This window comes from Megalops cyprinoides, chromosome 2 (assembly GCF_013368585.1).
Source record: "Megalops cyprinoides isolate fMegCyp1 chromosome 2, fMegCyp1.pri, whole genome shotgun sequence".
In the NCBI taxonomy this organism is placed as follows: Eukaryota; Metazoa; Chordata; class Actinopteri; order Elopiformes; family Megalopidae; genus Megalops; species Megalops cyprinoides.
Genome location: NC_050584.1, coordinates 10,769,691 through 10,782,025, shown reverse-complemented (window position 1 = coordinate 10,782,025; position 12,335 = coordinate 10,769,691). Strand labels below are relative to the sequence as shown.

At 40.6% G+C, this 12,335-nt stretch overlaps 1 protein-coding gene across 1 annotated transcript; it reads left to right on the top strand.

The window, feature by feature from the left end:
* The first annotated feature begins 220 nt into the window (after nucleotides 1-220).
* ndufv2 (NADH:ubiquinone oxidoreductase core subunit V2) lies at nucleotides 221-10,758 on the top strand. The gene is made up of 8 exons (XM_036554511.1): nucleotides 221-288; nucleotides 2,815-2,880; nucleotides 5,474-5,536; nucleotides 5,825-5,941; nucleotides 7,836-8,004; nucleotides 9,307-9,416; nucleotides 10,100-10,176; nucleotides 10,584-10,758. The coding sequence occupies exons 1-8, from the start codon at nucleotides 250-252 to the stop codon at nucleotides 10,675-10,677; spliced, it is 735 nt and encodes a 244-aa protein (XP_036410404.1). The 5' UTR covers nucleotides 221-249; the 3' UTR covers nucleotides 10,678-10,758.
* Nucleotides 10,759-12,335: the final 1,577 nt, after the last annotated feature.

Here is a 12,335-nt window from a genome sequence, read left to right as displayed (position 1 = left end):
CCCCTAAATATATCTAGATACCTACACAGATTATTTTCAGTGACCTGAATGAATAAGAAATCCACTCAGTTCACGTATCAGAGATGTGTCTTTCAGTCTGGCACACAAAATTAAAAAATGATGTTGCATTTGTCTGCGCTCGATTTCGCAGCCTTGTGTCAAACAGTCATCCTCAATCGCTGTACGATAACTCGATTTGTAGTTGCAGTCAGGTCAACGCAGGGGAAGGCAAACCTCTGAGACGCAAAAATGTTGTCTTCGACTTTCCGAAAGGCAGTTTCTCAAACGGTAAGTATAGGACAATGCAACTCAGAAAAATCAAACAATCAATCAATTACAAAAATGATGCATATTCTACAATTACAAACGCTTTATAAATCAATGTAGCGAATCGGTTGTCATTGGTGTGGGGGAGCTGAGGCCTGTATATGGCTAGCTAGCTAACTTAGCTTGCGAGATAATCCAAGGGCAAGGAGAATGGAAGCGACCTTCAGTTATATAGCTGCCTCTTCGACTGCCAGCGAGCTAGCCAATGTTAGATCTTAAATGGTACTCTCACATCATACGGTATGGCTGGCCAGCTCGATAAAACGTAGTTTTTGCAAGTGGATTGAATTGGCGGCGGTTTTGTCTAACAGGTTTCGTAGAACTAGCCAACGTTGCCTGCTCTGCATCAGCACAATATTGAGCAAGCGCAAACGTTAGCTAGCTAGCCATCGTTATTGCACTAGCATAGCTGAGGGTGGCTAAATACATTCTTTGTTTAATAGATTGTATAACAGGTAGCTGTTCGTGTAGCGACGTGTTTACATGGTGAGATAATATTGTTTATATTTAGTTAACTGGCCAGCTGATTGAAAGAAACATCTCTCACAGCTGTAAATGAATGCTTGTTTACCTGTAGTGTCAAACTAACGTCTTGCCCGTTTGTCTAAGGTTGCCTGTGCTGCAGATGAGCAATAATTGTACCATATGGGTAATAAATCATTGTCACTTGTTATGTAAAAGGGAACATGGCTAAATGTTGATTCTGTTGAGGATACACAAATGCAATTTATGAATGAACAGATCTAAACCAATTAAAGGAGAAGTCTCAATGAAAAAAGTATAACCAGTAACAAAGAATAAAGGGGTAAACTGAAGTAAAACGTTAATACAACTAAACACCAGCACCGTTACAGCATTGACAAGAAATAAAATGGGCAGTCTAGTACAAATACCATATCCCAGCCATCACACTTGCTTCACAGCTGCCTGAGTCTGGTCTGGGAGGGCTGCAGTTCGGCATGTCTCTGGGTTCTTTTCAATCACCAACAATCTCAGAATTGGCAAGGAAGCTGCCGTGATTTAGATTAGGCCAGTGTTTCTCAATCCTGCTCCTGGAGCCCCCCTGTCCTTGCTCCAAACACAGCTGATTGAAAACAGTGATTAAATCAGGTGTGCTCAGCTAATCAAAAATGCCACTGATGAGTTCACTCAGGTAGGTAGAGCAGGGAAAGATGGAAAACATGTGGAGCAGGGGGGGGAGGGCAGGAGCAGGATTGAGAATCAGTGGATTAGGCAATGCTAAATCCAATCAGTCAGATATGAATGTAATTTAATGAAAGACTACAGGCTTCTTTAGTCCACCAGCACTGTGTGGTCACTTATAAGAGCCTCCACACAGCTAACATAACATCTATTTACATGCGGCCATTTTGGCAGAAGAGGGAATTGCATTGAGTACCTAACTGAAGAGTGCACATGCATACATTTCCCTCTCTTTTTGAAGTGTAGTAAAGCTATGCTTGTGTAAATAGCACCTCTGCCTTTCCCCAAATTCTGAGCAATAAGCAGTGGGTGCCTATTGCTCTTCCTTATTGTATCGTTCTTTTTGATGTGTTCTAGTACTATAACTAGATATTAAGTGTCACTGATATCATGGTTTTTGTGCACAGGACTCACAAAGTGATAGCAGTTGGACATTGACCATTGACATGACCTTTGTCAGTGTCCCATATTCAGGGTGAAGTTTGTGCAGAGTTTAGTTTGGGGGTCATTCGTAGCATGACCTGTAGTGTGAAAAAATGTTGCTGGAGGCAAGTATGTTGGAGGATTGCATTCTCTGTCCCCAGCGTTCCTGTGAGTGCAGGGGTCGTCATGGCGAGATGAACCTAGTATGTAACTGATGATTCTGAAATAGGATTGTATAAAGGGGAAAAAGCATAAATGAAAATGTCAGTTACAAAACTTCTGCACTGATGCTGGATCATGATGTCTTTAACCTCTTGGGCCATAATGGGATGCATATAAATTCGTATTAGCTAAAACACAACCTTTGGTGGGAATACATACATTAATTCTTAATATGTCTAGCGTACATTTGGGCTTTGAAGGTTATATGGGTGGTGCTAAATCCAAGCGTTTACTCATAGCAGTAACACATTTAGCAAGTGAAAATAATAGAAATGAAAAGATTAATGCTGTTCTCATCTTTGCATTACAACAGATCATAATCAAAGCAAAAGTTCTCCAATATGAATCAAACTGTAGATACCAGTAGTTAACAGTTTAGACTACTGCATTGCAAGTTTTTAAAGAGATACACTTTCTTACAATAGAAATAATATCAAATTCACTTTGTTTTATGAACTTTGCCGGTGTGAAATCTGATTTGTACAGAGCCATGTTTTCCTCTTGAAAACATTAACAGATGGTATGTTTTTTAACAGATGGTATGTCATTCTAGTTTCATGTACTATCCTGAGATACTGGTTACTGTGCATTGTGAGTGCTGTGGATATTTTATCTTGCTTTTTTTGTGTCTTTTGACAGGCCAAGCAGATTCGGAGCCTGCATCAGTCGGCGTACCGCTCTGGGGCAGGTGGAGCTCTGTTTGTGGTGAGTCTGTGCTATTAAAAAGTGATCACTGTGCACCTGGAACACCTAAAGAGATGACATTTTAACCAAAACTGACAATAATTAAGGGATGAGGTACCCCCAAGAGAGGTAGCCCTACCACGACAGGTGTTTATCTGTTTCAGAGGAAGTGTTTCCGTCAGTTGATATTTGACCCCTTTCAGAATGTTACAACAGACAACAGTGAACCTGAGTAGATGCTATTAATTGAATAACATGTTGCTGCAGTACATTTAACAGAAGGTCTTGCATGTAGAAAGCTCCTCCAGATTTTCAGTTTAGAAGATAAGCTGTTCACTGATCTTGTCGGATAAATGCTGTCCGTATGTAGATACGTGTCATGAATAGTAGAATTCAGACATTTGCCCTTATAAGGTCCGACTCAGATAACTGAACACAAAAGGTCCAAGCAAAGCAGGATGTTTAGGATTTTTTGTGTCTTGTGTAAACAAAGCTAGACAGATGCTAACAAATCATTCCCAGGCATTGAAATCCAGTCAGCATTATTATCTCACTGAGGAAAATCTAAACGACCAATCAAAAATGAGTATTTTTGTGGGCTTGGGACAAAGCAAAGTTTAGGGAGGAAATGCTCTGTGTAGCCAAGGTTATGAACTGTGTGTTAAGCAATGCTCCAGTCTGTGAACTATGTTGCTCAGTTCAAGTGAACATATGAAGCACACTATCTGAACAAATGTAATTAAAATAATGTTTTGTGTTAGGTTTACATAGAAGTACACTATATGGACAAAAGTATTTGGCCACACCTGTTTTTCAGGGTTTGGGCTAGGCCCCTTATCTCCAGTGAAGGGCAATCTTAATGCTTCAGCATACCAAGACATTTTGGACAATGCTATGCTTCCAACTTTATGGCAACAGTTTGGGGAAGGCCCTTTTCTATTCCAACATGACTGTGCCCCAGTGCACAAAGCAAGGACTATAAAGACATGGTTTGATGAGTTTGGTGTGGAAGAACTTGACTGGCCCGCATAAAGCCCTGACCTCAACCCCATCGCGCACCTTTGGGATGAACTGGAACGGAGATTGCGAGCCAGGCCTTCTTGTCCAACATCAGTGACTGACCTCATAAATGCTCTACAGAATGAATGGGCACAAATTCCCACAGAAACACTCCAAAATCTTGTGGAAAGCCTTCCAAGAAGAGTGGAAGCTGTTATAGCTGCAGAAGGGGGACCAACTCCATGTTAAAGTATATGTATTTGAATACAGTGTCATTACAATGTAATGATCAGGAATCTGAATACTTTTAATTTAGTTACTTTATATATATATATATATATATTATATAACATGTAATTATTATTATCCTGATTTTTCATAAATATTATTCACATGGTGGCGTAGTCTACTGGAGCTGAAAGAAAATGAATGAATGAATAATGATTTTGTTTGCATGTGATAAGTCTGTGTATACTGCTGGCTGAACACTTTTCCATGTAGTAAGAAGGGGTGATGTCATCATGACAATACATTACGCAGTGGGTAAACTTTGTTATGGTTTACATATCGATTCATTCATATCGATTCAGAGTAGTCCAGTAACTACAACAAAAGTCCCAATTTACCTTGTTTGTGCATAACTGCTAAAGCAAAAGAAAATACTACCTTTTCCAGCATATTCTCTATGTCATGCTCTCTAGTAAGTTACATGACCGCACAAAGTTTGTTCTGTTATTATGAACTTAAACTTAGTAGTAGTACGCTACTTAAACAGTAGTGTCCCATACTCACTGATGGACTCATTCAGTTACAGACACAGTTCTCTAACAGCCATCAGAGTTGGGTGAAGGCTGGTATGAGCGTGGCTGAGGATCTGATGAGATGCATATTACTTTTTGGGAGCTGGTGCTTTCAGCACTGTGCCCTGTACGGGTTCCAGCTCATTTCTAGATACACTTGTATTGTTCGCTAACTGGAAGGGACGTCTGGTGGCACATCAGAATGGGGTGTGAGCAGTAGGTTGATAGTGTGATCTTCCTTATGCATGTCAGCTACAAATTGTTAGATCATACGCTACAGCATATCACATGTGGCAAATATTCATTTTTAAGTGCAAATGTGCATTTTATTTTTTTCATCTGGTTCTGTAATCTGAAAATCTTGCAAATTAATTCATGATAGAATAGAACTATTATATGTGATTATACTATTACATGAGAATTGGTTCCTTCACATGGTTTGAGGCTGTATTGCATGGGGTGACTGTTGATGTGCTTGAATTTCCTAACCTTCAAAACCTCACTTGACTTTCAAATGTGTCCCTGCCACTTGCTTTACTTTAAAATTTTGCACATAGCATCATGTTATGACAGATTTATATTGGCTAAAACATATGTACAGCTTTGTTATATAGAAGAATTCTGATGTCCATTGCACATTTTGGGTTGTAAGCCCATGACGGAGCTGGGCACCACTAGTCATGAACAGAGTGGAAAGTGGTGGACCCTGGTGCACTGGAGGCTTTATATTAGTGCTGTTGTCCAGAAGCACATGTGTTTTCATGCTACTGAAGCTTCACTTTGCTTAACAGAAAGTTCTGCTTCTTGTCTTTCAGCACAGAGACACTCCGGAGAACAACCCAGACACCCCTTTTGAATTCACGCCCGAGAATCTCAAGGTAAGTGGAACCCAGCTCAGGAATGCTCAGGAGTGTTACCTTCTTGTAAAGAGCTAATTAGTTTTGTCTCTCTTTCCATGGCATTCTTGGTTTGACCCGAAATGGATTTCAGATGAATAAATGAATGCTAAGGACTAAATCATTGGCACTTGTGAGCCCTTTTGCCACATTACCCATGATGTTGTCGTAATGGGCTCTGATAGTTGTAGTTGCATTTACATTGGTGTCTCCAAATGGACGAACCGGGATTAAACTGCTAAGATTGTCTGTGCATTACCTCTGTCACAGAGAGTTGAAGCAATCATAAAAAACTACCCAGAAGGACACAAAGCAGCGGCTACCATCCCAGTGTTGGACCTGGCTCAGAGGCAGCACGGGTGGCTGCCCATCTCAGCCATGAACAAGGTAGGTGCAGCATAGAGGGACCTCTGCCTTCCTGGTGGATATGTGTCACTCTGTATTCTTGCAGCTCTCCCTTCTCCATACATTATGGTGCTGGAATTCCACTTTCAGGGAGCTTTTGGGTCTTTTTTTGTTGCCCTACCTGTGTTTGATGCTTTCAGTAGAAAGATAGATTTCTTCATTTTTTTCCCCATTGCTTCTTTATCCTGGAGTGAATTAAGCAGCGCTTGACTATGTTTGTGGGTGGGAGATCAGATAATTAGCATAGTTGCTGTACACAAGCTAATTTACCCACCGCAACAGATGGTTTGATTAACTCCAACCCTCATACCCAGGCTTTATGAAGTACACTAAAGAGGAACATTTAAGCCTCTGTTATTTGGTCTACAGATATTGTCCTTTATCAGATGTTGCTGGTTTATGGATGTGTTTTTCGAAGGATGTAGCGTGAGCCATGCTGTCACACCATCACACTTCCAGGAAAACTGAGCACTGAGTTGTGTATTAGTCTTGGAAGTGCACTGGGCTTCATTCCACACCAGCCTCAGCCAACTGCTCTCTCCGGTATTAAAAGATGTACATCTGGTGTGCTCACTTCTAAGGCCCAGCAGACACTTGCAGTTTTAAGTACATTCAGGCATTTATCCTATATCCCCTTTGTGATGCGGGACAGTACCATACAATTGTGGGATCTGCTGTGTGTTCAACATGTGTGTATATGTCCCTGGAGGAGTGCTCTGTGTAATGGGAGCTCATTCCTAAACATGGTTTCCCTTTGGGCTCAACATTAGGTTTTGGAGAGCATGTTCTACATATTTCATGCCTTTCCGCTCACGAGATGAAGATTGACACATGGATGTTTATTTTAAGGGGAATAACAGGACAAGTGTTGCATTTTGTTTTTATTCCCCATTAGGATATTTTTAATGAGACTTCTGAGGGGAATTTGTATTGTTTCCTTTTAAGGCAGAAAAATCTATGAGCATTTGTGCTGTTCCACATTAGTTGGTTACTTGAAATTTCTTTATTCTGTATCTCACCACATGGATAGCAAGTGTGGTCCTTTCTTTTCTGTTCTACATTGGAGTGAAAATATGAACATTTAAAACATGTTCCTTTGTACCGTGCTGATCAGTTGACAATGCAAAGGTCAGCTACAACACTGAAGTGTGACCCCTTGTGTGGATATGCACAACTTATCTATGGCACTAGCCTTCTTGAGGTCCAGATGGGTGTCAGACTTCCAGCTATTTATACACAGAGCAACATTACTGCACTATATTAGTAGATTTGTTGCAAATGCACAAGTAGTTTGGTTACTTGGAAATGAGCAGGCTCTATGAGGGATCAAAATTGTGATATTGAAGGTAGTTTTCAGTATAGTTGTGTAAAATTAATGTAGCAGAAAAAATTCTTTAAAAACACAATTTATTCTATTTTTACAAACTGGCGTTATGCTGATAATGACTTGGAAAAACATTGCTGGTCCCAACTATGCTGCATTTCCACTGTTGGACTTCCTACAGTTTCCCTGCAAACTACACAAACTGCCAGATGTTTAGCTGAACTGTAGTTTGTCACACATAACAATAAAGACTGTTGTGAAATATGTTTAGAGGCTGCAGACACAATACAAATGGTGGTTGTGCACTTTTTGTGAATCAGTTCATATCTGTTGAGCATTTGGCGTGAACATAAGAGTGGCATCGGTAAGAGTCAGAAGATGTTAGAAAGTCCGGAATTGTTTGGTCTGAACATGGAATTTGTCATCTTCGTGCGACTACAACTACAAATCCATTGCTTTGTTCTTTTTAGTTGTGTTTTCTACCCGTTTGCTGAGTTATCTATAGTTATCGAATGCCTTTTTATTTTATTTTTTTTACATTTTTCATTGCAGGTAGCAGAAGTGCTGGAGGTGCCTCCTATGAGGGTGTATGAAGTTGCCACGTTCTACACCATGTTCCAGCGCAAGCCTGTGGGGAAATACCACATTCAGATCTGCACGACAACACCCTGCATGCTCTGCAACTCTGACAGCATCCTGGAGGCCATCCAGAACAAACTTGGTGAGACACCAACACAGCCGCGAGCATGCTAAGCATGAGTAACTCCGTTGATGGCGGCAACGGGGTTGTTCAGTCAAATAGCGCATTGAAAAGTGACGTTTTTGGATGTTCATTGTAGAGCTCAAAGTTTTGTACCGTATTTCAAATGTTGTCCTATTCACTAAATTGAATTGGCCTGAAGTGCATATTGCACTTGAGTGACACTAGGAATTTTAATCACTCCTGTTGAAAAGAATTACCTTGCTCACACTTAATGAGTATGAAACATGAGGAGACAGACCACCAAGGCTGCTCTGTGGGCATTCTTTAGATGACATCATTTTAGTCTAACTGATTACCTGACCCGTTGTGTGGGAAAATCATCTGTGAGAACAGCTGACGGCTTATTTATTTTCTTTGGGCGCAGGTTAGCTTGCAAGGACATGTCTTTCATTGTGTAACGTTAAGCCTCCAGGTTAATCTTTAAGAAAGCTTTTTTTGTACAGCTGTGCTTTTGCGCACTTACTGATCATAGCTTCCATATTTGCATAAAATAGTTTTAGTTACCCTAGGTCCTAGGCCAAGCCCACTGCAGCCACTGCGGCTGCCAAGCACAATTTTCATGTCAGTGATTTCTCACAGGACTCACTCAATCATTTCACATTTCATCACAATCAAGCAAATGTAGAGTCAACTGCTGTACGTCTCTGGCCACGCCCAGCCACGCCCAGTTTTGCATACATTTTATTGGCTTCTGCTGCCTTGTGATTACCTGCACTTTCTAGTTAGATAATACTCTAGCTGTGAGCTTCCAGATGTAATTGGCTGTTTAGTTATTGACACACTGCACAAGCTTTTGAGTCTTTCTTTCATTGCCCCCTTCAGCTTTTTGTTCTGCTCTGCTGGTAGCCATGTGATTTAGGGAAACGCACAGCTGGAATAGGAAGACAAAAACATACACGCCATATGTAAGGTCATCTTGGGATTTGGAACAGCTGAGGATAGAGAGCAGAAGTACTGCTGGAAAAGAGAAATGTTACATTTTTTTCATCAATAAACTACTTTGGTGTCTGTAGTCTTTCTGCACTATGGCTCAGTATTTTGGTAGGAAAATATACAATTTGCATGGTCAGCTGTGTGGCATATATTCTGTAGCTAAGATGAATGAAGTATTGGACAATTTAAGAGAAGGTATATGGGTGAACACGATGAGAGAGCAGACATTTTTTCAGTCTTATTGAAGGAAATATTAAGATTTTAAAATCATCCATCCATGTACTTGATCGCAATAGACTAACAGTAATTTGTGTTTGTCGTGTACAGGTATTAAAGTTGGGGAAACTACGCCTGACAAAATGTTCTCACTAATAGAGGTGGAATGCCTTGGAGCATGTGTCAACGCACCAATGGTCCAAATCAATGATAACTATTATGTGAGTAGTTTGGCATCTGTGGCCCCCCTCTGTGTATTTAAACAGGGTAGGCCTAATAGGGCAAGAGGATAGCTGATGTTTACGTTTATAATGTGCCATCAATGAAGGACAAGTAGAGTAAATGCCTGTTTTCTTCTGTCTTTATTTGGGGACGACAACATTTTGACTGAATATGATGGAATACAGTAAGGTTTTCAGCACTGAACCTTGGTTTATGATTTTATTTACATATGAGGATATAAAATATAATATTACAGCATGGGAAGTCAACATGTCCCCCCTAATAGTTAGTCCTCTGTAGCAGTGCTTCTTACCACTACAGTCCTCATGCTGAAAGAGAACATATTCCAGTGAAGCAGATAAAAGACAAAACAAACTTGAGAAGCCTTTAGAGCAGTGGGTCTCGACTCCGGTCCCGGGAACCCACTGCCCAGCACGTTTTAGATGCCTCTCTGCTCCAACACACCTGATTCAAATGATCACCTTGTTATCAAGCGGCTGCAGCAGTTAATACCCAGTTGATCATTTGAATCAGGTGTGCTGGAGCAGGGAGGCATCTAAAACGTGCTGGGCAGTGGGTCCCCGGGACCGGAATTGAGAACCACTGCTTTCGAGAGAACATACTGTGTGACATCCTGCTACTCACGAACAGGAAGTTACAATATGTTTTTCTGTACTTTCAGGAGGACCTTCTCCCGCAGGACATTGAGCAAATCATCGATGAGCTGAAAGCTGGTCGAGTTCCACCACCTGGGCCCAGGTGCGAGTAATAACCAGTGCTTGCTTGTTTTAATGCAGCCCCAGTGGTATACTAATATTTATGACAGGCCATTTTCTTCTACAGACAAATTAGGCTAATTAGTTTGGCAGAAGCAGCTCATTTCCTGAAAGTATTAAATCACACACCTTTGGTGGCCAGTGCTAAGTCTCAGCTTTGACCCAGCTCAGTATTTCCATGACTGTCTCTGTGGAAATTCACAATTCAGTTTTAGGCTCAGTAAACTTTAACTCGGAGTAGCTTTAAGCACAGGTGGTACTGGTGTCAGGAACATCTCAAGATTCACCTGCCTTACTTGCTGAACTACAGTATTTCTACTGAAGCACAGATTAAGTTGATACTTTGCAGGCTTGACTATCAGCAAACTAACAGCTAAATTCTGTTTTTAGAAACGGCCGTTTCTCCTGTGAGCCAGCAGGTGGATTGACCTCTTTAACAGAACCTCCTACTGGACCCGGATTTGGTGTGAGAGCTGACCTCTAATGACCGTCATAAAAACTTCTTCCTCAGACAGTTCACTCAGTGTACTTCATTGGTGTACTCTGTGTTCATGAATATTAGTTGGAGTGCAATGTAAATAAAATATTTTCATTTAACCAACTCTGGAGTCTGTTTTCAGTTGATATGTTTTATTTAATTAAAGCCTGGGTATGTTAAATTTTTGCCTGGGATAAGACCAATATTCTCATGAGAGGAAACCACAGTCGTGATTGTCAGCAGGAGAAATGACATGATAATCTAAAAGTAACCTTTATGCAAAAATTGAAAGCATTAACCTCTCAAGTCTACAGCTTCCAGAAACATTATTTTTAGTTTTACTTAGTTATCTGGCATAGTTTTGTTTTTTAACAGCAAACCTTACTTCTTTTAAAGACAACCAAACAGGAACTCTCTTCTATGGCCACAAGTGAGTACATTTCTGTTACAACAGTCAGAATGTTTTCAATGCCCATATCATTTTTAGTCTCCACTGATCTTAGTCAATTCTATACCACTTGAGTTATGACCATCTGTAGGCATCCATGCTTTGAGCAAACAAACTTGGAGAGCTCGTTATCACTCATCATATCGACTTTATTTAGCCATTTAAAAACTCGTGGAAGTATTTCCAGCATATACCAACGTTTGTTCAACATTCATCATCAACTTTTCTTTTAAACTTTAAATCAAAGGTTCAGGATACAAAGTACCCATGATAAAAATATTCAACATATACCATCACAAGTATGTTTGATTGACTGCACTGCATGATAATGGATTTAGAACACGTGCACCATTGACTATAAAACATTTCTACTACTAATCGATTATTGCACAATGTAAGTTTCGTCAGTCAGAAATGACGTTTATAATCCTTGTTTAGCAGACCACCTTCTGCAAATGTTTACGTAAATTCACTGAGCATGTATTCTACGCGCGAGCCTGCATATATCCACAAAATATTTAACAAATATTCTCTCTTGAGCTAGCTAGTTTACTCTAAATTGTGCGATCGATGGATTATTCCTAATTCTTATTCAATGTTACTAATAATTCAGTTATACTACTAATAAGGGCAATGGCAATGGCAAAGTATTAATTCCAAATATTGCCACAACGGCGGTAACACGTGTCTTTAAAAACGAAAGCAAGAGGAAAAAACAAGAGCTTCACGCTAACATTCGAACGCGCCTGTGTTGAAAGCAACATGATTAACAAGCTAGCGAGGCTGCTTTCCAGGATCTGGTGAGCCATCTATAGACATTCCTCCGAGAAGCCGTCTCCCACGTTTCGCCATGCTGTCACTTCCATTTAATCCCACGAGGAGCCGTCTAGCCGCTGCCCATCCCCCACCCTGATATCCTGTCTGCGATTCACGTTTTGCAGGGAAAACCACACACACACATACACACACACACACACACATACACGCAGGCGCGGTGTCTTCTATCACAACTACCACTGCGCCACAAAAGCTCTACAACTAAGCAGCACATGAAGACCACCGTGGTTGTCATGGTGGCATTAAAGAGGCCAACCGGCGATACGGAATCTGAATAAAATATAACTGGCATTATTTCAACAGACATAAAAAATTAACAACCTGCTGTTCTCCACTCCGAACTCTGCTTTCCCCGTCAGGTTCTAGAACATTCTTGTCA

Bases quoted from the DNA above. Each gene is read 5' to 3' on its own strand.
- ndufv2 (XM_036554511.1), top strand. From the start codon at position 250: ATGTTGTCTTCGACTTTCCGAAAGGCAGTTTCTCAAACG. The intron at 8,005-9,306 runs GTGAGACACCAA...TGTCGTGTACAG, and splicing joins GGCCATCCAGAACAAACTTG to GTATTAAAGTTGGGGAAACT. The intron at 10,177-10,583 runs GTGCGAGTAATA...TTCTGTTTTTAG, and splicing joins GTTCCACCACCTGGGCCCAG to AAACGGCCGTTTCTCCTGTG.